Genomic DNA, 26,318 nt, shown 5'->3' with positions numbered 1-26,318 from the left:
ATACACCATGATCAAGTGGGGCTTATCCCAGCAATGCAAGGATTCTTCAATATATGCAAATCAATCAATGTGATACACCATATTAACAAATTCAAGGAGAAAAACCATATGATCTCTCAATAGATGCACAAAAAGCTTTCGAGAAAATTCAACACCAATTTACGATAAAAGCCCTCCAGAAAGTAGGCAAAGAGGGAACTTAACCTCAACATAATAAAGGCCATATATGACAAACCCACAGCCAACATCCTTCTCAATGTTGAAAAACTGAAACCATTTCCACTAAGGTCAGGAACAGGACAAGATTGCCCACACTCACCACTATTACTCAACATAGTTTTGGAAGTTTTAGCCACAGCAATCTGAGAAGAAAAAGAAATAAAAGGAATCCAAATCAGAAAAGAAGAAATAAAACTGTCACTGTTCACAGATGCCATGATGCTGTACCTAGAGAATCCTAAAGATTCTACCAGAAAACTACTAGTGCTAATGAATGAATTTGGTAAAGTAGCAGGATACAAAATTAATGCACAGAAATCTCTTGCATTCCTATACACTAATGATGAAAAATCTGAAAGAGAAACTAAAGAAACACTCCCATTTACCATTGCAACAAAAAGAATAAAATATCTAGGAATAAACCTACCTAAAGAGACAAAAGACTGTATGCAGAAAACTATAAGACACTGATGAAAGAAATTAAAGATGATACAAATAGATGGAGAGATATACCATGTTCTTGGATTGAAAGAATCAACATTGTGAAAATGACTATACTACCCAGAGCAATCTACAGATTCAATGCAATCCCTATCAAACTACCAATGGCATTTTTCACAGAACTAGAACAAAAACTTGCACAATTTGTATGGAAACACAAAAGACCCCAAACAGCCAAAGCAATCTTGAGAAAGAAAAACAGAGTTGGAGGAATCAGTCTCCCTGACTTCAGACTATACTACAAGGTTACAGTAATCAAGACAGTATGGTACCAGCACAAAAACAGAAATATAGATCAATGGAACAGGATAGAAAGCCCAGTGATAAACCCACGCACATATGGTCACCTTATTTTTGATAAAGGAGGCAAGAATATACAGTGGAGAAAAGGCAGCCTCTTCAATAAGTGGTGCTGGGAAAACTGGACAGCTACATGTAAAAGAATGAAATTAGAACACTCCCTAGCCCCATACACAAAAATAAACTCAAAATGGATTAAAGACCTAAATGTAAGGCCAGACACTATCAAACTCTTAGAGGAAAACATAGGCAGAACACTCTATGACAGAAATCACAGCAAGATCCTTTTTGACCCACCTCCTAGAGAAATGGAAATAAAAAGAAAAATAAACAAATGGGACCTAATGAAACTTAAAAGCTTTTGCACAGCAAAGGAAACCATAAACAAGAGGAAAGGCAGCCCTCAGAATGGCAGAAAATCTTTGCAAACGAACCAACTGACAAAGGATTAATCTCTGAAATATACAAGCAGCTCATGCAGCTCAATATCAAAAAAACTAACAACCCAATCCAAAAATGAGCAGAAGACCTAAACAGACATTTTTCCAAAGTAGATATACAGATTGCCAACAAACACATGAAAGGAGGCTGAACATCACTAATCTTTAGAGAAATGCAGATCAAAACTACAATGAGGTATCACCTCACATCAGTCAGAATGGCCATCATCAAAAATCTAGAAACAATAAGTGCTGGAGAGGGTGTGGAGAAAAGGGAACCCTCTTGTACTGTTGGTGGGAATGCAAATTGATACAGCCACTATGGAGAACAGTATGGAGGTTCCTTAAAAAACTAAAAATAGAACTACCATACAACCCAGCAATCCCACTACTGGGCATATACCCTGAGAAAGCCATAATACAAAAAGAGTCATGTACCACAATGTTCATTGCAGCTCTATTTACAATAGGCAGGACATGGAAGCAACCTAAGTGTCCATCGACAGATGAATGGATAAAGAAGATGTGGCACATATATACAATGGAATATTACTCAGCCTTAAAAAGAAATGAAATTGAGTTATTTGTAGTGAGGTGGGTGGACCTACAGTCTGTCATACAGAGTGAAGTAAGTAAGAAAGAGAAAAACAAATACCATATGCTAGCACATATATATGGAATATTTTTAAAAAGTTTCTGATTACCCTAGGGGCAGGACAGGAAAAAAGACGCAGAAGTAGAGAATGGACTTGAGGACACAGGGAGGGTGAATGGTAAGCTGGGACGAAGTAAGAGAGTAGCACTGACATATATACACTACCAAATGTAAAATATATTGCTAGTGGGAAGCAGCTGCACAGCACAGGGAGATCAGCTCGGTGCTTTGTGCCCACCTAGAGGGGTGGGATAGGGAGGGTGGGAGGGAGACGCAAGTGGGAGGGGATATGGGGATATATGTATACATATAGCTGATTCACTTTGTTATACAGCTGAAACTAACACAACCTTATAAAGCAATTATACTGCAATAAAGATGTTAAAAAATAATAAAATGGAAAAAAATGAAAATAAAAATTCTCTTTTAGGACTTCCTTGGCAGTCCAGTGGTTAAGACTATGCGCTTCCACTGCAGGGGGCACGGGTTTGATCCGTGGTCAGTGAACTAAGTTCCGCATACCGCATTGTGTGGCCAGAAAAAGAAAAATGCTATTTTATTGACTAACTAGCACATGGAAATATGCTCTGCATCATTAGTCATTAGGGAAATGAAAGTCAGTGCCAAAATGTGATACTTCACACCCACCAGGATGGCAAGAATATAAAAAATAGAAGATAAGTGTTGGTGAAGATGTGGGGTAATTGCAATCCTCATACATTGCTGTTAGGAATGTAAAATGGTACATCCACTATGGAAAACAGCCTGGTGTTTCCTCAATAAATTAAACCCACAATTACCATATGACCCAGACATCCCATGCCTAGATATGTAACCAAAAGAACTGAAAACAGGTATTCAAACAGAAACTTCTACATGACTCTTCATAGTGGCACTATCTACAATTGCTGAAAGTTGGATATTTGGGAAATAATTCAAATATCCATGTACAGATGAATGAGTAAATGAAATGAGGTATAGCCATAATAAGGAATATCATTGGGTCATAAAAATGAATGAAGCACTGATACATGCTACAACATGAATGAACTTTGAAAACATTATGCTAAGTGAAAGGAGCTGGACACAAAAGGTCACATATTGTATGATTCCCTTTATATGAAATGTGCAGAATGGGTAAATTCATAGAGATAGATCCAGGAGCTCGAAGGTGGAGGGGGAAATAGAGAGTGACTGCTAATAGGTAGGAAGTTTACTTTTCAGGTGATGAAAATATCTTGGAACTAGATAGAAGTGGTCACAACATTGTGAATGTACTAGATACATGGAATTGAACACTTTATAATGGTCAAAATGGAGAATTTTATGTTATTGAATTTTGCCTCAAGAAAAAAACGCTATTTTATCATACATTCTTCTTGTTAATCTGGATTTCTCCTATAATAATATATTGTTAACACCCTTCCACAACATACAATCATCATCTTGGGGGTCTTTAAAATCTTTAAGTGTTACGTATTCAAGCCACTCTTTATTTTTGTAGATGGCAGTATGTTATAAAATAATATAGTTTGTCTCATTTTGCAAGAATTCTCTTTAGGCATGTTGATAGCTTGAGATATCACAACCAATTACATATTGAGTTACTCTTAATCACGTAACTTTTGGTGTAGAAATTTCATTTTTATAGCAACAGATACACATATTCATGTAAGATGTGGGTGTGGTTAAACACTTTTCATACAGCACGTAAGGCTTGATGACTCAACAGACACTGATGCTTTTGGTCCTATTAACAGAAGTAGACCACTGGAAGGGAGAAGGTGATGACACTTCAGCTCCCCCAGGTAAACACTGATTTCATCCTCACACCGATCTTATGGATTGGAGAGATTAACTCACTTGCTCAAGGTCACTCGGTTGATGAGTGGCGGAGTGGGGGTAAGTTTGGTCAGCTTGGCTTCAGCGGTCATGCCTAACCTTCCAGGGGAGTGATTTTCAAGGTGTGTCTCAGCCCCAGGTGCATCAGATCACCTGGAGAACCCCTGCAGGCTTACAAGATGAGACTCTTTGATGAGTAGTGCCTAAGTTTTTAAATGTAATATTTCTGACAGGGAATACATTCACTCATGTAGAAAATAAGATGCTCAGTGAAAAATATTGGTCCTCCATATGTCCTTTGTTGGATCCCAGGCCAGAAGGTGGTGGGTCATTGCTGGCCTGCGCTCAGTGGCTCCACCCGCAGCCAAAGTCCGCCCTCTGTGCGCAGGATCAGCTCCGGCTTCTTGCGTGGCTCCTCCTCATCAGGCAGGACAGGCAGCAGCGTGAGCGCCAGGACCACCTTCATCTCAGTCATGGCGAACGTCTGCCCAATATGGTTCCTGCGGACAGGACTGGGGGCTCTGACTGCATCCAGGACCATCATCCCGGCCCCATCTCGCCCGGAATCTGGCCCACAACCCCCATCCCGCCTGAGAGAGAGAGAAGGCTAATCGTGCCTGGGACACCCACATGGGCTTGCATGTCCTCTGACCCTGGCCGGACTCCAGTTCTGAACTCAGGCGAGCAAACAAGGAAACGGGGCTCTCAGTACACTGCAGACTCCTCCTCGGGCCCATCCCCATTCCGCAAAGCCTTACCCATAATCTGCGGGGGACGGGAAGGAAGGAAAGCCAGAACTCTGACCGTCTTCAATTTTTCCCCTTCCCTGCCCCCACAATCACGCCTGGAATCTCAGTCCCAGACCCCAGCCCCAGCACCCCATCCCCACCTCAGATGCCTGCTGCCCTCACCTGGGCCCCGCGGAGAAGGGAATAAAAGCCAGAGGTGACCTCCCTTTGATGTTTTCTGGGTCAAAGCAGAAGGGGTCATAGACCTGGGGGCAAGGCAAGACAGGACTACTGGGTGGGATCCCCCAGGACGTCCATCCTTGGAGAGGCAGATGTGTGTATAATGGGGGGAGGTGATGTCTGATTTGCCAAATCAGAACCCTGTGCCCTCCCCTAGGGCCCCCGAGGGGAGTGGACTAGGATGAGGGAGGTGGGGGGGGGGAGGCAGCACCACAGGGTCTGGCCACACCGATGCATTGTGATGGGTCCCGAAAATACTGATGAGGCAGATAACACCTGTGGGAGAGGAGGGGACAGTCAGGACTAGGTTGTCCCCGCCTGATTGGGCCCCTCTTTCTGACCAGGAACCTCCTCCCCTAGTCATTGTGGGCACTTTCAGAGATGACCTGGCCATCTGGAAGCACAACGTCCTGGGTACAGTGGTGGGAGATGACTGTGACGGGGGTGGGGGGGTGCAACCGCAGACTCTCCTTGATGCACATGGTCAGGAAGGGCAACTGGGCCAGATCGTCCCTAAGGAATCCCCATGACAATTATCCAGAGAGCAAAAAGAGAGACACTCTCCCCGCCTCCCGCCCTCCTGCTGCTCCATAAGATCCTCTCTGCCTATAACAAAATCACAGATGGATCAAATAGCTCCAAACTCATTGCGTTGTATATAATAAATATGTACAGCTTTTTCTGTGTCCATCATACCTCAATAAAATGGTTCCTAAAAAGAAAGAAAAGCTGGGGACGTCTCTGGTGGCCCAGCTGTTAAGACTCTGCGCCCCTAATGTAGGGGGCCTGGGTTCGATCCCTGGTCAGGGAACTAGATTCTGCAAGCCACAACTAAGAACCTGTATGCTGCAACGAAAAAAAAAAACATTCCTCATGCTGCAACTAAAGATCCCACACATGGCAAAGAAGATCCCGCATGCTGCAACTAAGACCTGGTGCAGCTGAATAAATATATAATTTTTAAAAGAAAGAAAGAGAGAGAGAGAAAGGGGGGGGGAGAGGAAGAAAGAAAGAAAAAGAGAAAGAAAGAAAGAAAAGCAATATCAGAGAAGTACCAGACAAAATTTAGCCAGATATTTTTAGAAGCTTTTCTGAGCAAAACAACAGCCAACCACAAAAACATTTACAAATTTGTATAAATATAAAACATTCTTTATGGCAAGACCACAAAATTAAAAGGCAAATGAGTAAGAAACAAAAGAAGCAGATTCAATGTTTACCCTTATTAATTACTGCACTAGAGATACTAGCTAATGCAATTAGAGGAGAAAAAAGGAGAGTGATGCCATTTGAAATGTGGGGGTAAATGTGTCATTTTTGGCAAATAGTGATTTTTTCAACATCTTTATTGGAGTAGAATTGCTTTACAATGTTGTGTTAGTTTCTGCTGTATAACAAAGTGAATCAGCTACACATATACATATATCCCCATATCTCCTCCCACTTGCATCTCCCTCCCACCCTCCCTATCCCACCCCTCTAGGTGGTCACAAAGCACCGAGCTGATCTCCCTGTGCTATGCAGCTGCTTCCCACTAGCTGTCTATTTTACATTTGGTAGTGTATATATGTCCATATATACACTACCACTCTCTCACTTCATCCCAGCTTACCCTTCTCCCTCCCCGTGCATGTCCTCAAGTCCATTCTCCACGTCTGCGCCTTTATTCCTGTCCTGCCCCTAGGGTCATCAGAACCTTCTTTTTTTGTTTTTAGATTCCATATATATGTGTTAGCATACAGTATTTGTTTTTCTCTTTCTGACTTACTTCACTCTGTATGACAGACTCTAGGTCCATCCACCTCACTATAAATAACTCAATTTCATTTCTTTTTATGGCTGAGTAATATTCCATTGTATATATGTGCCACATCTTCTTTATCCATTCATCTGTCGATGGACACTTAGGTTGCTTCCATGTCCTGGCTATTGTAAATAGAGCTGCAATGAACATTTTGGTACATGACTCTTTTTGAATTATGGTTTTCTCAGGGTATATGCCCAGTAGTGGGATTGCTGGGTCGTATGGTAGTTCTGTTTTTAGTTTTTTAAGGAACCTCCATACTGTTCTCCATAGTGGCTGTATCAATTTACATTCCCATCATCAGTGCAAAAGTGTCCCCTTTTCTCCACACCCTCTCCAGCATTTGCTGTTTGTAGGTTTTCTGATGATGGCCATTCTGACTGATGTGAGGTGATACCTCACTGTAGTTTTGATTTGCATTTCTCTAATAATTAGTGATGTTGAGCAGCTTTTCATGTGCTTCTTGCCCATCTGTATGTCTTCTCTGGAGAAATGTCTATTTAGGTTCTCTGCCCATTTTTTGATTGGGTTGTTTGTTTTTTTAAATATTGAGCTGCATGAGCTGTTTATATACTTTGGAGATTAATCCTTTTTCCATTGATTCATTTGTAAATATTTTCTCCCATTCTGAGGGTTGTCTTTTTGTCTTGTTTGTAGTTTCCTTTGCTTTGCAAAAGCTTTTAAGTTTCATTAGGTTCCATTTGTTTATTTTTTTTTTTTAAATTTCCATTATTCTAGGAGGTGGATCAAAAAAGGTCTTGCTGTGATTTATGTCAAAGAGTGCTCTTCCTATGTTTTCCTCTAAGAGTTTTAAAATGTCAAGTCTTACATTTAGGTCTCTAATCCATTTTGAGTTTATTTTTGTGTATGGTGTTAGGGAGTGTTCTAATTTCATTCTTTTACATGTAGCTGTCCAGTTTTTCCAGCATCACTTATTAAAGAGACTGTCTTTTCTCCTTTGTATATCCTTGCCACCTTTGTCATAGATTAGTTGACCATAGGCGTGTGGGTTTATCTCTGGGCTTTCTATCCTGTTCCATTGATCTATATTTCTGTTTTTGTGCCAGTACCATATTGTCTTTATTACTGTAGCTTTGTAGTATAGTCTGAAGTCAGGGAGTATGATTTTTCCCTCAAGACTGCTTTGGCTTCTCGGGGTCTTTTATGTCTTCATACAAATTTTAAGATTTTTTTGTTCTAGTTCTGTGAAAAATGCCATTGGTAGTTTGATAGGGATTGCATTGAATCTGTAGATTGCTTTGAGTAGTATAGTCATTTTCACAATATTGATTCTTCCAGTCCAAGAACATGGTATATCTTTCCATCTTTTTGTATCATCTTTAATTTCTTTCATCAGTGTCTTATACTTTTCTGCATACAGGTCTTTTGTCTCCCTAGGTAGGTTTATTCCAAGGTATTTTATTCTTTTTGTTGCAATGGGAAATGGGAGTGTTTTCTTAATTTCTCTTTCAGATTTTTCAACATTAGTGTATAGGACTGCAAGAGATTTCTGTGCATTAATTTTGTATCTTGCAACTTTACCAAATTCATTGATTAGCTCTCGTAGTTTTCCGGTGCCATCTTTAGGGTTCTCTATGTATAGTATCATGTCATCTGCAAACAGTAACAGTTTTACTTCTTCCTTTCCAACTTGTATTCCTTTTATTTCTTTTTCTTCTCTGATTGCCATGGCTAGGACTTCCAAAACTGTTGAAAAATACTGGTGAGAGTGGACATCCTTGTTTTGTTCCTGATCTTAGAGGAAATGCTTTCAGTTTTTCACCATTGAGAATGATGATTGCTGTGGGTTTGTCGTATATGGACTTTATTATGTTGAGGTAGTTTCCCTCTATGCCCACTTTCTGGAGAGTTTTTTTAATCATAAATAGGTGATGAATTTTGTCGAAAGCTTTTTCTGCATCTATTGAGATGATCATATGGTTTTTATTCTTCAATTTGTTAATATGTTGTATCACATTGATTGATTTGCGTATATTGAAGAATCCTTGCATCCCTGGGTTAAATCCTGCTTGATCATGGTGTATGTTCCTTTTAATGTGCTGTTGGATTCCGTTTGCTAGTATTTTGTTGAGGATTTTTGTGTCTATATTTCTCAGTGATATTGGTCTGTAATTTTCTTTTTTTGTAGTATCTTTGTCTGGTTTTGGTATCAGGGTGATGGTGGCCTCATAGAATGAGTTTGGGAGAGTTCCTTCCTCTGCAATTTTTTGGAAGAGTTTGAGAAGGATGGGTGTTAGCTATTCTCTAAATGTTTGACAGAATTCACCTGTGAAGCCATCTGGTCTTGCACTTTCGTTTGTTGGAAGATTTTAAATCACAGTTTCAATTTCATTACGTGTGATTGGTCTGTTCATATTTTCCATTTCTTCCTGGTTCAGTCTTGGAAGATTATACCTTTCTATGAATTTGTCCATTTCTTCCAGGTTGTCCATTTTATTAGCAGAGAGTTGCTTGTAGTAGTTTCTTAGGATGCTTTGTATTTCTGCAGTGTCTGTCGTAACTTCTCCTTTTTCATTTCTAATTTTATTGATTTGTGTCCTCTCCCTCTTTTTCTTTTTCTTTTTTTTTTATGATCCTACTAATTTTTTTTAGCATCTTTATTGGAGTATAATTGCTTTACAATGGTGTGTTAGTTTCTGCTTTATAACAAAGTGAATCAGTTATATATATACATATGTTCCCATATCTCTTCCCTCTTGCGTCTCCCTTCCTCCCACCCTCCCTATAGCACCGCTCTAGGTGGTCACAAAGCACGGAGCTGATCTCCCTGTGCTATGCGGCTGCTTCCCACTAGCTGTCTATTTTACATTTGGTCGTGTATATATGTCCATGCCACTCTCTCACTTTGTCACAGCTTACCCTTCCCCCTCCTCATATCCTCAAGTCCATTCTCTAGTAGGTCTGTGTCTTTATTCCCATCCTCCCCATAGGTTCTTCATGACCTTTTTTTCCCCCTAAGATTCCATATATATGTGTTAGCATACAGTATTTGTTTTCCTCTTTCTGACTTACTTCACTCTGTATGACAGACTGTAGGTCCATCCACCTCACTACAAATAACTCAATTTCGTTTCTTTTTATGGCTGAGTAATATTCCATTGTATATATGTGCCACATCTTCTTTATCCATTCATCTGTTGATGGACACTTAGGTTGCTTCCATGTCCTGGCTATTGTAAATAGAACTGCAATGAACATTTTGGTACCTGACTCTTTTTGAATTATGGTTTTCTCAGGGTATATGCCCAGTAATGGGATTGCTGGGTCGTATGGTAGGTCTATTTTTAGTTTTTTAAGGAACCTCCATACTCTTCTCCATAGTGGCTGTATCAATTTACATTCCCACCAACAGTGCAAGACCGTTCCCTTTTCTCCACACCCTCTCCAGCATTTATTGTTTGTAGATTTTTTTTTTTTAATTAATTTTGTAAGTGAAATAGGGAGCATTTTCTTTTTTCTAATTTTATTTATTTATTTTATTTATGGCTGTGTTGGGTCCTCGTTTCTGTGCGAGGGCCCTCTCTAGTTGTGGCAAGCGGGGGCCACTCTTCATCGCGGTGTGCGGGCCTCCCACTATCGCGGCCCCTCTTGTTGCAGAGCACAGGCTCCAGACTCGCAGGCTCAGAAATTGTGGCTCACGGGCCCAGCCGCTCCGTGGCATGTGGGATCTTCCCAGACCAGGGCTCGAACCCGTGTCCCCTGCATTGGCAGGCAGATTCTCAACCACTGCGCCACCAGGGAAGCCCCTGTTTGTAGATTTTTTGATGATGGCCATTCTGACCGGTGTGAGATGATATCTCATTGTAGTTTTCATTTGCATTTCTCTAATGATTAGTGATGTTCAGCATTCTTTCATGTGTTTGTTGGCAATCTGTATATCTTCTTTGGAGAAATGTCTATTTAGTTCTTCTGCCCATTTTTGGATTGGGTTGTTTGTTTTTTGATATTGAGCTGCATGAGCTCCTTGTAAATTTTGGAGATTAATCCTTTGTCAGTTGCTTCATTTGCAAATATTTTCTCCCATTCTGAGGGTTGTCTTTTCATCTTGTTTATGGTTTCCTTTGCTGTGCAAAAGCTTTTAAGTTTCATTAGGTCATATTTGTTTATTTTTGTTTTTATTTCCATTTCTCTAGGAGGTGGGTCAAAAAGGATCTTGCTGTGATTTATGTCATAGAGTTTTCTGCCTCTGTTTCCCTCTAAGAGTTTGATAGTGTCTGGTCTTACATTTAGGTCTTTAATCCATTTTGAGTTTATTTTTGTGTATGGGGCTAGGGAGTGTTCTAATTTCATGCTTTTACATGTAGCTGTCCAGTTTTCCTGGCACCACTTATTGAAGAAGCTGTCTTTTCTCCACTGTATATTCTTGCCTCCTTTATCAAAAATAAGGTGACCATATGTGCGTGGGTTTATCTCTGGGCTCTCTATCCTGTTCCATTGATCTATATTTCTGTTTTTGTGCCTTTACCATACTGTCTTGATTACTGTAACTTTGTAGTATAGTCTGAAGTCAGGGAGACTGATTCCTACAAATCCATTTTTGTTTCTCAAGATTGCTTTGGCTGATTGAGGTCTTTTCTGTTTCCATACAAATTGTGAAATTTTTTGTTCTAGTTCTGTGAAAAATGCCAGTGGTAGTTTGATAGGGATTGCATTGAATCTGTAGATTGCTTTGGATAGTAGAGTCATTTTCACAATGTTGATTCTTCCAATCCAAGAACATGGTATACCTCTCCATCTGTTTGTAAGATCTTTAATTTCTTTCATCAGTGTCTTATAGTTTTCTCCATACAGGTCTTTTGACTCCTTAGGTAGGTTTATTCCTAGGTATTTTACTCTTTTTGCTGCAATGGTAAATGGGAGTGTTTCCTTAATTTCTCTTTCAGATTTTTCAACATTAGTGTATAGGAATGCAAGAGATTTCTGTGCATTAATTTTGTATCCTGCTACTTTACCAAATTCATTGATTAGCTCTAGTAGTTTTCTGGTAGCATCTTTAGGATTCTCTATGTATAGTATCATGTCATCTGCAAACAGTGACAGCTTTACTTCTTCTTTTCCGATTTGGATTCCTTTTATTTCTTTTTCTTCTCTGATTGCTGTGGCTAAAACTTCCAAAACTATGTTGAATAATAGTGGTGAGAGTGGGCAACCTTGTCTTCTTCCTGATCTTAGTGGAAATGGTTCCAGTTTTTCACCATTGAGGATGATGTTGGCTGTGGGTTTGTCATATATGGCCTTTATTATGTTGAGGGAAGTTCCCTCTATGCCTACTTTCTGGAGGGTTTTTATCATAAATGGGTGTTGAATTTTGTCGAAAGCTTTCTCTGCATTGATTGAGATGATCATATGGTTTTTCTCCTTCAGTTTGTTAATATGGTGTATCACATTGATTGATTTGTGTATATTGAAGAATCCTTGCATTCCTGGGATAAGCCCCACTTGATCATGGTGTATGATCCTTTTAATGTGCTGTTGGATTCTGTTTGCTAGTATTTTGTTGAGGATTTTTGCATCTATGTTCATCAGTGATATTGGCCTGTAGTTTTCTTTCTTTGTGACATCTTTGTCTGGTTTTGGTGTCAGGGTGATGGTGGCCTCGTGGAATGAGTTTGGGAGTGTTTCTCCCTGTGCTATATTTTGGAAGAGTTTGAGAAGGATAGGTGTTAGCTCTTCTCTAAATGTTTGATAGAATTCGCCTGTGAAGCCATCTGGTCCTGGGCTTTTGTTTGTTGGAAGAATTTTAATCACAGTTTCAATTTCAGTGCTTGTGATTGGTGTGTTCATATTTTCTATTTCTTCCTGGTTCAGTCTCAGAAGGTTGTGCATTTGTAAGAATTTGTCCATTTCTTCCAGGTTGTCCATTTTATTGGCATAAAGTTGCTTGTAGTAATCTCTCATGATCCTTTGTATTTCTGCAGTGTCCGTTGTTACTTCTCCTTGCTCATTTCTAATTCTATTGATTTAAGTCTTCTCCCTTTTTTTCTTGATGAGTCTGGCTAATGGTTTATCAATTTTGTTTATCTTCTCAAAGAACCAGCTTTTAGTTTTATTGATCTTTGCTTTCATTTCCTTCATTTCTTTTTCATTTATTTCTGATCTGATCTTTATGATTTCTTTCCTTCTGCTAACTATGGGGTTTTTTTGTTCTTCTTTCTCTAATTGCTTTAGGTGTAAGGTTAGGTGGTTTATTTGAGATGTTTCTTGTTTCTTAAGGTAGGATTTCATTGCTATAAACTTCCCTCTTAGAACTGCTTTTGCTGCATCCCATAAGTTTTTGGTCGTCGTCTTTTCATTGTCATTTGTTTCTAGGTATTTTTTTATTTCCTCTTTGATTTCTTCATTAATCTCTTGGTTATTAAGTAGTGTATTGTTTAGCCTCCATGTGTTTGTATTGTTTACAGATTTTTTCCTATAATTGATATCTAGTCTCATAGCTTTGTGGTTGGAAAAGATACTTGATATGATTTCAATTTTCTTAAATTTACCAAGGCTTGATTTGTGACCCAAGATATGATCTATCTTGGAGAATGTTCCATTACCACTTAAGAAGAATGTGTATTGTGTTGTTTTTGGATGGAATGTCCTATAAATGTCAATTAAATCCATCTTGTTTAATGTATCATTTAAAGCTTGTGTTTCCTTATTTATTTTCATTTTGGATGATCTGTCCATTGGTGAAAGTGGGGTTTTAAAGTCCCCTACTATGATTGTGTTACTGTCGATTTCCCCTTTTATGGCTGTTAGTATTTGCCTTATGTATTGAGGTGCTCCTATGTTGGGTGCATAAATATTTACAATTGCTATATCTTCTTCTTGGATCGATCCCTTGATCATTATGTAGTGTCCCCCTTTGTCTCTTGTAATAGTCTTTATTTTAAAGTCTATTTTGTCTGATATGAGAATTGCTACTCCAGCTTTCTATTGATTTCCTTTTGCATGGAATATCTTTTTCCATCCCCTCACTTTCAGTCTGTATGTGTCCCTAGGTGTGAAGTGGGTCTCTTGTAGATAGCTTATATACGGGTCTTGTTTTTATATCCATTCAGCCAGTATACGTCTTTTGGTTGGAAAATTTAATCCATTTACATTTAAGGTAATTATCAATATGTATGCTCCTATTACCATTTTCTTAATTGTTTTGCGTTTGTTATTGTAGGTCTTTTCCTTCTTTTGTGTTTCCTGCCTAGAGAAGTTCCTTTAGCATTTGTTGTAAAGCTGGTTTGGTGGTGCTGAATTCTCTTAGCTTTTGCTTGTCTGTAAAGGTTTTAATTTCTCTGTCAAATCTGAATGAGATTCTTGCTGGGTAGAGTAATCTTCATTGTAGGTTTTTCTCCTTCATAACTTTAAATATGTCCTGCCACTCCCTTCTGGCTTGCAGAGTTTCTGCTGAAAGATCAGCTGTTAACCTTATGGGGATTCCCTTATGTGTTACTGGTTGTTTTTCCCTTGCTGCTTTTAATATTTGTTCTTTGTATTTAATTTTTGATAGTTTGATTAATACGTGTATTGGCATGTTTCTCCTTGGATTTATCCTGTATGGGACTCTCTGTGCTTCCTGGACTTGATTAACTATTTCATTTCCCATATTAGGGAAGTTTTCAACTATAATCTCTTCAAATATTTTCTCAGTCCCTTTCTTTTTCTCTTCTTCTTCTGGGACCCCTATAATTCGAATGTTGGTGCATTTAATGTTGTCCCAGAGATCTCTGAGACTGTCTTCAATTCTTTTCATTCTATTTTCTTTATTCTGCTCTGTGGTGGTTATTTCCACTATTTTATCTTCCAGGTCACTTATCCCTTCTTCTGCCTCAGTTATTCTGCTATTGATCCCTTCTAGAGAATTTTAAATTCCATTTATTGTGTTGTTCATCTCTGTTTGTTTGCTCTTTAGTTCTTCTAGGTCCTTGTTAAACGTTTCTTGTATTTTCTCCATTCTATTTCCAAGATTTTGGATCATCTTTACTATCATTATTCTGAATTCTTTTTCAGGTAGACTGACAATTTCCTCTTCATTTGTTAGGTCTGGTGGGTTTTTGCCTTGCTCCTTCATCTGCTGTGTATTTTTCTGTCTTCTCATTTTGCTTATCTTACTGTGTTTGGGGTCTCCTTTTTGCAGGCTGCAGGTTCGCAGTTCCCATTGTTTTTGGTGTCTGTCCCCAGTGGCTAAGGTTGGTTCAGTGGGTTGTGTAGGCTTCCTGGTGGAGGGGACTAGTGCCTGTGTTCTGGTGGATGAGGCTGGATCTTGTCTTTCTGGTGGGCAGGTTCACGTCTGGTGGTGTGTTTTGGGGTGTCTGTGGCCTTGTTATGATTTTAGGCAGCCTCTCTGCTAATGGGTGGGGTTGTGTTCCTGTCTTGCTAGTTGTTTGGCATAGGGTGTCCTGCACTGTAGCTTGCTGGTCATTGAGTGGAGCTGGGTCTTGGTGTTGAGATGGACATCTCTGGGAGATTTTCGCCATTTGATATTACGTGGAGCTGGGAGGTGTCTTGTGGACCAGTGTCCTGAACTTGGCTCTCCCACCTCAGATGCACAGCCCTGACGCCTGGCTGGAGCACCAAGAGCCTGTGCTCTACATGGCTCAGAATAAAAGGGGGAAAAAAAAGAAAGAAAGAAAGAAAGAAAGAAGAAGATAAAATAAAATAAAGTAAAATAAAGTTATTAAAATAAAAAATAATTATTAAGAAAAAAAAATTTTTTAAGTAATTATAAAAAACAAAAAAACAGAAAAAAAAACCGGACAGATAGAACCCTAGGACAAATGGTAAAAGCAAAGCTATGCAGACAAAATCACACACAGAAGCATACACGTACACACTCACAAAAAGAGAAAAAGGGGGAAAAATATATATCGTTGCTCCCAAAGTCCACCTCCTCAATTTGGGATGATTCGTTGTCTATTCAGGTATTCCACAGATGCAGGTACATCAAGTTGACTGTGGAGATTTCATCCGCTGCTCCTGAGGCTGCTGGGAGAGATTTCCCTTTCTCTTCTTCGTTCGCACAGCTCCTGGGGTTCAGCTTTGGATTTGGACCCGCCTCTGCGTGTAGGTCGCCTGAGGGCGTCTGTTCTTCGTTCAGACAGGACGGGGTTAAAGGAGCAGCTGCTTCAGGGGCTCTGGCTCACTCAGGCCGGGGGGAGGGAGGGGTCCGGATGCGGGGCGAGCCTGCGGCAGCAGAGGCCAGCGTGACGTTGCACCAGCCTGAGGCGCGCTGCGCGTTCTCCCGGGGAAGTTGTCCCTGGATCACGGGACCCTGGCAGTGGCGGGCTGCACAGGCTCCCGGGAGGGGAGGTGTGGATAGTGACCTGTGCTTGCACACAGGCTTCTTGGTGGCGGTAGCAGCAGCCTTAGCGTCTCATGCCCATCTCTGGGGTGCGCGCTGATAGGCGCAGGTCGCGCCCGTCTCTGGAGCTCCTTTAAGCGGCTCTCTTAATTCCCTCTCCTCGCGCACCAGGAAACAAAGAGGCAAGAAAAAGTCTCTTGTCTCTTCGGCAGCTCCAGACTTTTTCCCGGACTCCCTCCCGGCTAGCCGTGGCGCACTAGCCCCTTCAGGCTGTGTTCACGCCGCCAACCCCAGTCCTCTCCCTGCGATCCGACCGAAGCCTGAGCCTCAGCTCCCAGCTCCCGCCCGTCCCGGCGGGTGAGCAGAGAAGCCTCGCGGGCTGGTGAGTGCTGGTCGGCACCGATCCTCTGTGCGGGAATCTCTCCGCTTTGCCCTCCGCACCTCTGTGGCTGCGCTCTCCTCCGTGGCTCCGAAGATTCCCCCCTCTGCCCCCCGCAGTCTCCGCCCGCGAAGGGGCTTCCTAGTGTGTGGAAACCTTTCCTCCTTCACAGCTCCCTCCCACTGGTGCAGGTCCCGTCCCTATTCTTTTGTCTCTGTTGTTTCTTTTTTCTTTTGGCCTACCCAGGTATGTGGGGAGTTTCTTGCCTTTTGGGAGGTCTGAGGTCTTCTGCCAGCGTTCAGTAGGTGTTCTGTAGGAGTTGTTCCACGTGTAGATGTATTTCTGATGTATCTGTGGGGAGGAAGGTGATCTCCATGTCTTACTCTTCCGCCACCTTGAAGCTCCTCCTATTAAAGATTTGATTGAAGCTGTTCATTTGTGTGAGACGAGTGGTTATTTTACCAGCGAATCCAATGAACCCTAAAAGTGAAAGCAGACTTTTGGCAAAACAGCTACAGGCAACATTCTTTTACAAAGGTGCAGAGCCAGCATGACTAAGCACAGGCAACAGAGCACAAAGGTTAGAGACAAAGGACTAGATCCACTGTGGAGTCAGGTTTGTTCTTCCCTGTTTTAATAGGAGTCTGGCCACCTACCTGCAGCCTGAGTCAGATAAGGAGATGATGTTTGGTCAATAGAAGGCACCTGCAGGCAATCCGAGGGGATTAGAGGACAGACATCCATCCTCTGCCAAAGACCACTGCTGCTTTCAGCTTCAGCTAATCCCTCTGGGTTCCAGGAACAGCTACTACCTGGCCTGGGGGTGGTGTCAGCTCTCAGCTGATGCTAGCCCCCAGGGGGCTATACTAGCCTTGATGGTTTCCCTTGGCCCATTGTCAACTGAAATAAAAAATGCACAACATCAGAGCAGTGAGATTCAGTTTTATTCAGGGACTTTACTGAGGACTGTCGCCCAGGAGACAGCCTCTCAGATAGTTCTGAGGAACTGCTCCCAAGAGGTGAGGAAGGAGGTCAGCATATATGTGGTTTTGGCTAAGGGGTACATGCAATCCAATACACATCACGGTAGATGGTTACTGCTAGTCGTCATGAGGAACAGATGTTTTAGTTAATAATTGTAGTACTTTTCTAAGCATGGGAAGATGCAAGAATTCAGGCTCATAAAATTTTTCCTAAATATCTAAACTATCTAAAGGCCTGTTTTCCCAATGTGCAGAGTGCCTCATCCTGGTCTCTGTCCTGAATTAGCAACTGCAGCGGCTAATGATTTAATCCTTGTAGAACTAGATGGCAGGGAACATTCCTTATTTACACAGCCAATACTTTGTAAATGGCTCCTACTTAAAGCTACTCTCATGTAGCCCATCTGAGGTCTCTGCCAGGACCCAACTATTACATTCCGCAAAGGGATGGGCCACCTCAGCAACCCAGTTATGTGAGTGTCGATGTTTGTGTAGGCACAGAAAAAATTGAAAAATTATACCCAACACCTGGAATGGGAGAGCAGAGTAGGAGGAAGAATGGTTCTGTTAAATGTCTACATTTTAAATGTATTTATTTATTTATTTATTTATTTATTTATATTTTTGGCTGTGTTGGGTCTTCGTTTCTGTGCGAGGGCTTTCTCTAGTTGTGGCGAGCGGGGGCCACTCTTCATCGCGGTGCGCAGGCCTCTCACTGTCGCGGCCTCTCTCGTTGCGGAGCACAGGCTCCAGACGCGCAGGCTCAGTAGTTGTGGCTCACGGGCCTAGTAGCTCCGCGGCATGTGGGATCTTCCCAGACCAGGGCTAAAACCCGTATCCCCTGCATTGACAGGCAGATTCTCAACCACTGAGCCACCAGGGAAGCCAAATGTCTACATTTACCCAACTGTTTCCTTTTCTTAGATGGAGGCTGCAAAGCATTTTTCATTATAATTACTAATCTATGTAATTACAAATTGTTTTTATATGTTTTAGATTTATTTCTTTATTATTAATTAATTAATTAATTAAATTTATTTTTGGCTGCATCGGGTCTTAGTTGCTGCATGCGGGATCTTCACTGAGGCACACGGGCTCTTCTTTGTGGCGCTCGGGCTTCTCTCTAGTTGTGGCATGGGGGTTTTCTCTTCTCTAGTTGTGGTGCGCAGGCTCCAGGGCCCATGGGCTCTGTAGCTGTGGCACGTGGGTTCCAGAGCACGTGAGCTCTGTAGTTTGAGGCACGCAGGCTCTCTAGTTGAGGCGCGTGAGCTCAGTAGCTGCGATGTGAGGGCTTAGTTGCCCCGCAGCATGTGGGATCTTAGTTAACTGCCCAGGGATTGAACCCGAATCCCCTGAATTGTAAGGCAGATTATTTACCACTGGACCACCAGGGAAGTCCCACAGATTATATTTTTAAAGGGAAAAATTTTTAGTGTTATGCATACAGCATGCTACTGCATGCTTAATGCCATGCCTGAGAGGTGGCAGGATGCAATATACGCAACCTGTAGAAGCCAGAAGGCATCATGGTTAAGAACAAGGACTCCAGGTGCCAGGGTTCAAATCAGCACCAGCTGAGTGAATTTGGGCATGTCTCTTTACTTTTCTATGCCTTAATTTTCTAATCTGAAAATTGAGGGTAATGACAAGGTGGTTGTGAAAATCAAATAAATTAAAATGAGTAAAGTGCTTACAATACTCCCTAGCTCACAGTCAGCACCAAGCATGAGTAATTGCCTTATTTCTCTTATTTTATGACAGAACGAGGACACAGTCACCAGCAATGAACCTTAGCCCCTACTGGCACACACATCAGCTGTCTTGCAGGCTATGAACATACCCTGCTCTTTCCCTCTGCCCTTAGCAGGGAAGAGGCTCCTTAGAAAGGAGCAAGCACTGGCTTGGGATCAGATGGCTCCTGGTCAAGGCTAGGCTTTGCCACTCTCCAGCTGTGTGACCTTGGGCAAGTAAATTGCCCTCTCTGAGCCTCACATTCCTCCTCAGCAAAAAGGGAATAATAACAGACCCTTGGGGATTGGAGGAGCGAGCCTGTGTGTGTCTTAGTTTGCATCCTCTGGAAGTAGATCCTCATGCAAGGATTGAAGTGCAAATACTTTATTTGGAGGTGACCTAGAGGCAAGAATTCAACTGCAAGTTGTTTCTTTGGGAAGTGATTCCAGGAAATGCCAGTAGGGCACTGTGGAAGTGAGGCTGGGAAGGGAAGTCAGCAGGTAAAAGGTACTTTAGCAAGAAAGCTCACACTGTGGCACCTGGGGCTCAGTCCTTCTCGGGGACAGCAGAGAACATACATCCACCAATCCTTAATCAGGGCTGCTTCCAAAGGCATTATTTCTCCAGAATGTCCTGCCTACACTGCTCGGCTGAGGTCTGAGGACAGGCCTCCCACAGCAGTTGTTTTCAGGAACACAGCCTTGTGCAGACCGTTACAGTGGTTCAGTGACTTCAAGACACATACATTTACACCCTTACACACATACACACACGTTCACCCACACATGCACACAACTGCATACACAATCACATACACATACACACTGTGTACACACAGACACACACAAACACAGTTACATACACCCACGTGTGCTTGCAGCTACATACACACTTTTACACACACGTGCACACACACGAGTGCAAAGCACAATATATGCATGCATGTAACCATGTACACAATTACATGCATACACTCATATACACACACCAAGACACATATGTGTTCACAGTCACACATACACTTACACACAATCCAACACACAGTCACATAGTCACACACACACATTGAACTAATGGAGACCGAATGTCTTAGAGCTTGTTGTCTCCGAATCTTCTAGCAGAAGGAGCCTGCAACACACTCAGAAGAGGAATGGACACCCCACAACAGCCAGTGACTGGCCCAGGCCTGGGTGTGTCTTGAGAATTAAGCAGGGGACCCATGGGGTCCATGCCTCCCCTCCTCCCTGTCTCTCATTCATTCACCATCACAGCCCTTAGTGGAAAGTCAAAGCCCGTTTGTAGTGGGAGAAAAGACATTTGACACCCCAAGTATAGATAACTCTTTGAAGGGGTTAGCTTCATGGTGGGGGAAAGAAACTGTGGGTTAACAGGTGGGAAAGTGGGATCAAGCGCAAGGATTTTTTTTTGAAAGATTGAGGAAATAGCAGCGTTATTTGTATTCCATTGGGAATGATCCAATAGACTTCAGGATACATGGTTAATATATAAAAATTAATTGTATTTATATATTCCAGGGGTTGGCAAACTATGGTCTATGGACCAAGTCTGGCCTGTGCCCTGTGTCTCTAAGATATACAAGCAATGAATTGTTTTATATTTTAAAAGAATTACAAAAGAAGGAGAGGAAGAGGAGGAGGGCTGTAAGGCCTGAAATATTTACAATATGGGTCTTTACAGAAAATGTATGCCAACCCTTCTGTACACTAGTAATAAACAATTGGAAAATGTTTTCAAATACCATTTTTCAAGTATCATGTCCCAGAAAAAGTGAAATACTCAGGTATAAATCTAACAAAATATGTGCATGATTTCTAGGATGAAAACTTCAAGATACTGATAAAAGAAATCCAAGAAGACCCAAATTAATGGAGACATATACAATGTTCATGGAGGAGAAGACTCAATATTGTTAAGATGCTAAGTCTACTCAAATCGGTCTACAAATTCTATAAGATCACAATCTCAGGAGAACTTTTGTAGAAATAGATGAGCTGATTACAAAATTTACCTGAAAATGCAAAGGATTTATCAGAGCCAAAATTTTTCTGAAAAGGAAAAATTTAGTTGAAGGATTTACAAGACCCCTTTCAACACATAGTATAAAACAACAGTAATGATGACAGTGTGATACTGGTCAAAGGCATATTAATCAATGGAACAGTATAGAGAGTCCAGAAATTTTTTTTAAAAAACTTGCAGGGCAAGTCAATGTACAAAGGATAGTCTTCTCAGTAAGTAGTACTGGAAAAATTCGACATCCACATGCAAAAAAAAAAAAAAAAAAAAAAGTCATCCCGTACCTCACACTTTATAAAAAATTTAATTTAATATGAACCATAGAACTAAATAATGTAAAAATATAAAACTTTTAGAAGAAAATATAGAAGAGAATCTTTGTGGCCTTAGGTTAAACAGAGTTCTTATATATAACACCAACAGCATAATCATAAAAAGAAAAAATTGATAAATTGCACTTTATAAACCTTTTAAAATTTTGCTCTGTGAAAGAAATTTAAGATAAAGACCAACCACACACTAGGAAAAAAGACTTGCAAATCACATATCTGACAAAGGATTTGTATGTAAAATGCAACAGTGGAAGGTAACAATCCAAGGAAAATTAATCGGCAAAAGATTTGAACAGGTGCTTTACCACAGAAGATATATGGATGGCAAATAGGCACATGAAAAAATGTTCAACATCATTAGTCATTAGGAAATGCAAATTAAAATCACAGGGACATATCATTGCACACCCATAAGAATGGCTGGGGAAAAACTGACACCTCCAGGTGCCAAAGAATATGGGCAGCAACCAGAACTCTCACACGAGAGGAATTTTAAATGACACGGACACCTATGGAAAAGAGTATGGAGGTTCCTCAAAAAATTAAAAATAAAACGGCCATATGATCCAGCAAAATTGAAATCAGGATCTCACAGAGATATCTGCACTCCCATCTTCATTGCAGCATTATTCACAATAGCCAAGATATGTAAACAAACTAACTGTCATCAGTGGATGAAGAGGATGTGATACACACACACACACAATGGAATATTATTCAGCCAGAAGAAAGAAGGAAAACCTACTCGTTTGTGACAACGTCGTTGGACCTTGAGAGCATTATGCTAAGTGAAATAAATTAGAGAAAGACAAATACAGGCAGCCTTCCATATCTGCGGATTCTGCATCTGCATAGTCAACAAATCCCAGATCAAAAAGATTCGGGGGAGGGGGAAGTCCAAAAAATTCCAAAAAGCAAAACTTGAATTTGCTGTGTACCAGAAACTATTTACATAGCATTTACATTGTATTTGGCATTATAAGTAATCTAGAGATGATTTGAAGTATACAGGAGGCTATGTGTAGGTTGTATGCAAATACCACATCATTTTATATGAGGCACTTGAGCATCCCCAGATTTTGGTATCCACAGGGAGTCCTGGAACCAATCCCCCCATCCCTCGCAGATACTGAGGGATAACTGTACTGTATGATATTACTTATATGTGGAATCTAAAAAAGACAAACTCAAAGAAACAGAGTAGAGTGATGGTTACCGGGTGTTGGAGAAATGGGGAGATACTAGTCAAAGGATACAAACTTCCAGTTATAAGATTAACAAGTTTGGGGATCCAATGTACAGTATGGTGACTACAGCTAATGGTACTGTGTCAGAAACTTGAATGTTACCGAAAGAGTAGATCTTAAATGTTCTGACCACAAAAAATAAATGGTAAGTATGTGATGGGGTAGAGGTGGTAGCTAATACTATGTATCATCACTTTCTAAGTTATAAATGTATTAAATCAACGTGTTGTACACCTTAAACAGAAATGTTATGTGTCAATTATATCTCAATAAAGCTGGGAATTAAAAATTTTAAATGGCACACTTTGGAAATAGTTTGGTTGTTTCTTCTAATGTTAAACATACACATGTAATATGACCCAGCCATCCCATTCCAAGAGCAGTGAACAGTTTTACACAAATATTCATAGTAGCTTTATTCATAACAGCACAAAATTGAAAACAATCCACATTTCCTCCAACTGGTGAAGAAAATGTGGCTCACCATATTATGGACTATTACTTAAGAAAGTATTGATGCATGCAACATGAGTGAATCGTAAATGCATTGTTAGGTGAAAGAAGCCAGACTATAGGGATGGAGAATAGATCAGTGTTTGGCAGGAGTTGGGGTGAAAAGTTTTTGACTATCAAGGGTGACTATGGTAGTGGTGGTTACACAACTTTAGACATTTCAAATCTCAGAACTGTACACCAGATAGAGCAAACTTTACTTTTTGTAAATTTTGTAAATTTACATACAGTTTTAAAGTGAGGCTGAGGGTAACTAAGCACATATATTATTTGCATAAATATACTGTGAAATGATATACAAAAAGTAAAGTATTTACCTAAAGATGAAAAAACTGGGAAAACAAAGGACATATGGAGGACAAGTATTTTCACTGAGCATCTTATTTTGTACATGAGTGAATGAATCCTCTGTCAAAAATATTACATTTAAAAAGTTAGGCACCACTCATCCAAGAGTGTCTTCTAGTAATACTGCAGTGGTTCTCCAGGTGATCTGATGCACCTGGGGCTGAGACACCTTGAAAATTGCTTCCTTGGAAGCTAAGGCATGAATTCTGAAGCCAAGCTGACCAAACTTACCCCCACTCTACCACTCATCAACTGAGCGACCTTGAGCAAGTGAGTTAATCTCTCCAATCCATAAGGTTGGTGTGAGGATGAAATCAGTGTTTACCTGGGGGAGCTGAAGTGTCATAACTTTCTCCCCTCCAGTGGTCTACTTCTGTTAATAGGACCAAAATCAGTGTCTGTGGCGTCATCAAGCCTTACGTGTTGTATGAAAAGTGTTTAACCACACCCACACCTTATATGAATGCATGTGTATCTATTGTTATAAAAATGAAATTTCTACACCAAAAGTTATGTGATTAAGAGTGACTCAATATGTAATTGGTTGTGATATCTCAAGCTATTAAGGTGCATAAAGAGAGTTCTTGCAAAGTGAGACAAACTAAATTATTTCCTGACATATGCTATTTACAAAAATAAAGAGTGGCTTGAATACTTAACACAAAGATTTTAAAGACCCCCAAGATGATTTTATGTTGTTGAAGGATGTTCACAATACATTATTATATGAAAACCCCAGATTAACAAGAAAAATGTAAGATAAAATAACATTTTTTATGTTGAGGTAAAACTCACATAACATAAAATTCATTCATTCCTAAAATTCATAACATTAAAGTGTCGATTCCATGCATCTAGTACATTCACAACGTTGTGCAACCACCACCTCTCCTCTATCTAGTTCCAAAATATTCTCATCACCTGCAAAGCAGACCTGTACCCATTAGCAGTCATTATTTCCTCCTTCACCCTCCAGCTCCTGAATCTATCTCTATGGATGTACCTATTCTGCACATTTCATATAAATGGAATCATATAATATATGACCTTTTGTGTCTGGCTCCTTTCACTTACCATAATGTTTTCAAAGTTCATTCATGTTGTAGCATGTATCAGTGCTTCACTCCTTTTTATGACCCAATAATATTTCTTGTTATGGATATACCTCATTTTATTTATTCATTCATCTGTTAACGGATATTTGAACTGTTTCCCAAATATCCAACTTTTGGCAATTGTGGATGGTGCCACTATGAAGGGTCATGTACAACTTTTTGTTTAAACCCTGCTTTCAATTCTTTTGGGTACATACCTAGGCGCAGGATGGCAGGGTCATACGGTAATTCTAGGTTTAATTTATTGAGGAAACACCAGGCTGTTTCCCACAGTGGCTGCACCATTTTCCATTCCCACCAGCAGTGTATAAGGGTTCCAATTACCCCACATCCTCACCAACCCTTGTTATTTTCCATTGTTTTATATTCTTGCCATCCTAGTGGGTGTGAAGTGATATCACACTGTGGCATTGACTTGCATTTCCCTAATGACGAATGATGTTGAGTTTATTTCCATGTGCTTGTTAGTCAGTATAATAGTAATTTTAAAAAGGAGATTATATGTAAATGTAATACATTTAGATGTAAATTCAAATTTTTACTTGTATAAGAATTACATATAAAATTAAAATTTGGCAGTATATGTGAGAGAATATGAACAGTGATTGTTTTGACATGTTTGGATTACGGATATGATTTTTATTTCTTACTTTTTATTATTTGTATTTTCTTCTATGGCAAGGTGTCATTTGGGGGAAAAGAAAAACATTTTAAATAAGAACTCTGGAGGCAAAGAAAAACATATGTGATTTTCAGCTTAGAATATACTAAATATTTCCTCATTTCATGTTACAGTGTTTCTTTCTTACTTTGCAACCAGTAAGTCTTCTGCCCCCTGAAATGCTCTGAGACTAGGACTCTTATCCCAGGACCTCCTACAGCCTGAGTGGGGCAAGTCCTGGAGCAGCTGCTGTCCCAGGTGCTGAAGGAAGTGGCCCCACTCCTGCCCCCTCCACCTCCTCTCACTATTGTGGACCCTCTTGACCTCCACTTCCTAGATGAAAATGAAGTCCTGGGTCATGCCTCTCTGAGGGAAACATTTTTTTTTCGGTTCCTAGCTTCGGACCAGCTTCACATCAAAGCCCATTGTAACTATGTAACAGATGTAACTATGGAGATTTTGAATTTACTGAATCTTCTAATGACAGTTACCTTCAACGGCAGGTTTCCACACGTCCCAAAACTTAAATATAACTTTTGTGACTTTAAAACATTTTAAATTTGAGAAAGTGATGCAAAAAGAAGGGACGAAATGAACTCTTATTGAGTACTGATGCTTACCAGATACTGAGTCCGTCATTTTGCTCATGCTTGCTTATAAATCTCCACAACCCGCAGTAAGGTGGCTACTATTATGTAATAAAGGCACTGAGGCTTAGAGAGAGACATGATTTTCCCCAAGCCAAGCAGCTAGTAAATGGCAGACTGGGATGGTGACCACTATAGGGCGGGAGTGGTGGCTCCAGCGTCATCTGAACCTGACTGCATCTAGCTCTCCGCTCCACCTTCCTTAAAGAGTATCCTTGACCTTGTGATCCAAGATGGAGCTCCAGCTACCACATCAATATCCACCCCCCCAACCCCGGCCACACCCCTTCCCCCA

General features: G+C 40.6%; 2 protein-coding genes across 2 annotated transcripts in view; one reads left to right on the top strand and one right to left on the bottom strand.

Annotated features, from left to right (window-relative positions):
• Positions 1–26,318, top strand: part of LOC133090238 (cytochrome P450 4F2-like) — a 96,237-nt gene that overhangs the window by 22,600 nt on the left and 47,319 nt on the right.
• LOC133089547 (cytochrome P450 4F4-like) lies at positions 4,286–26,024 on the bottom strand. Its single transcript, XM_061187607.1, has 5 exons — positions 25,987–26,024; positions 5,299–5,438; positions 5,137–5,201; positions 4,869–4,951; positions 4,286–4,457 (listed from the first exon to the last, which is right to left on the bottom strand). The coding sequence occupies exons 1-5, from the start codon at positions 26,022–26,024 to the stop codon at positions 4,286–4,288; spliced, it is 498 nt and encodes a 165-aa protein (XP_061043590.1).

This window comes from Eubalaena glacialis, chromosome 4 (assembly GCF_028564815.1).
Source record: "Eubalaena glacialis isolate mEubGla1 chromosome 4, mEubGla1.1.hap2.+ XY, whole genome shotgun sequence".
Lineage (NCBI taxonomy): Eukaryota > Metazoa > Chordata > Mammalia > Artiodactyla > Balaenidae > Eubalaena > Eubalaena glacialis.
This window is presented reverse-complemented; position numbering and strand designations above follow the sequence as displayed.

Coding starts and splice junctions, on each gene's coding strand:
- LOC133089547 (XM_061187607.1), bottom strand. CDS start 26,024: ATGAGCAAAATGACGGACTCAGTATCTGGTAAGCATCA. Junction 5,202..5,298: donor TGGCCAGGTCATCTCTGAAA/GTGCCCACAATG, acceptor CCTCTCCCACAG/GTGTTATCTGCCTCATCAGT. Junction 4,952..5,136: donor CGGTGTGGCCAGACCCTGTG/GTGCTGCCTCCC, acceptor CCTTGCCCCCAG/GTCTATGACCCCTTCTGCTT.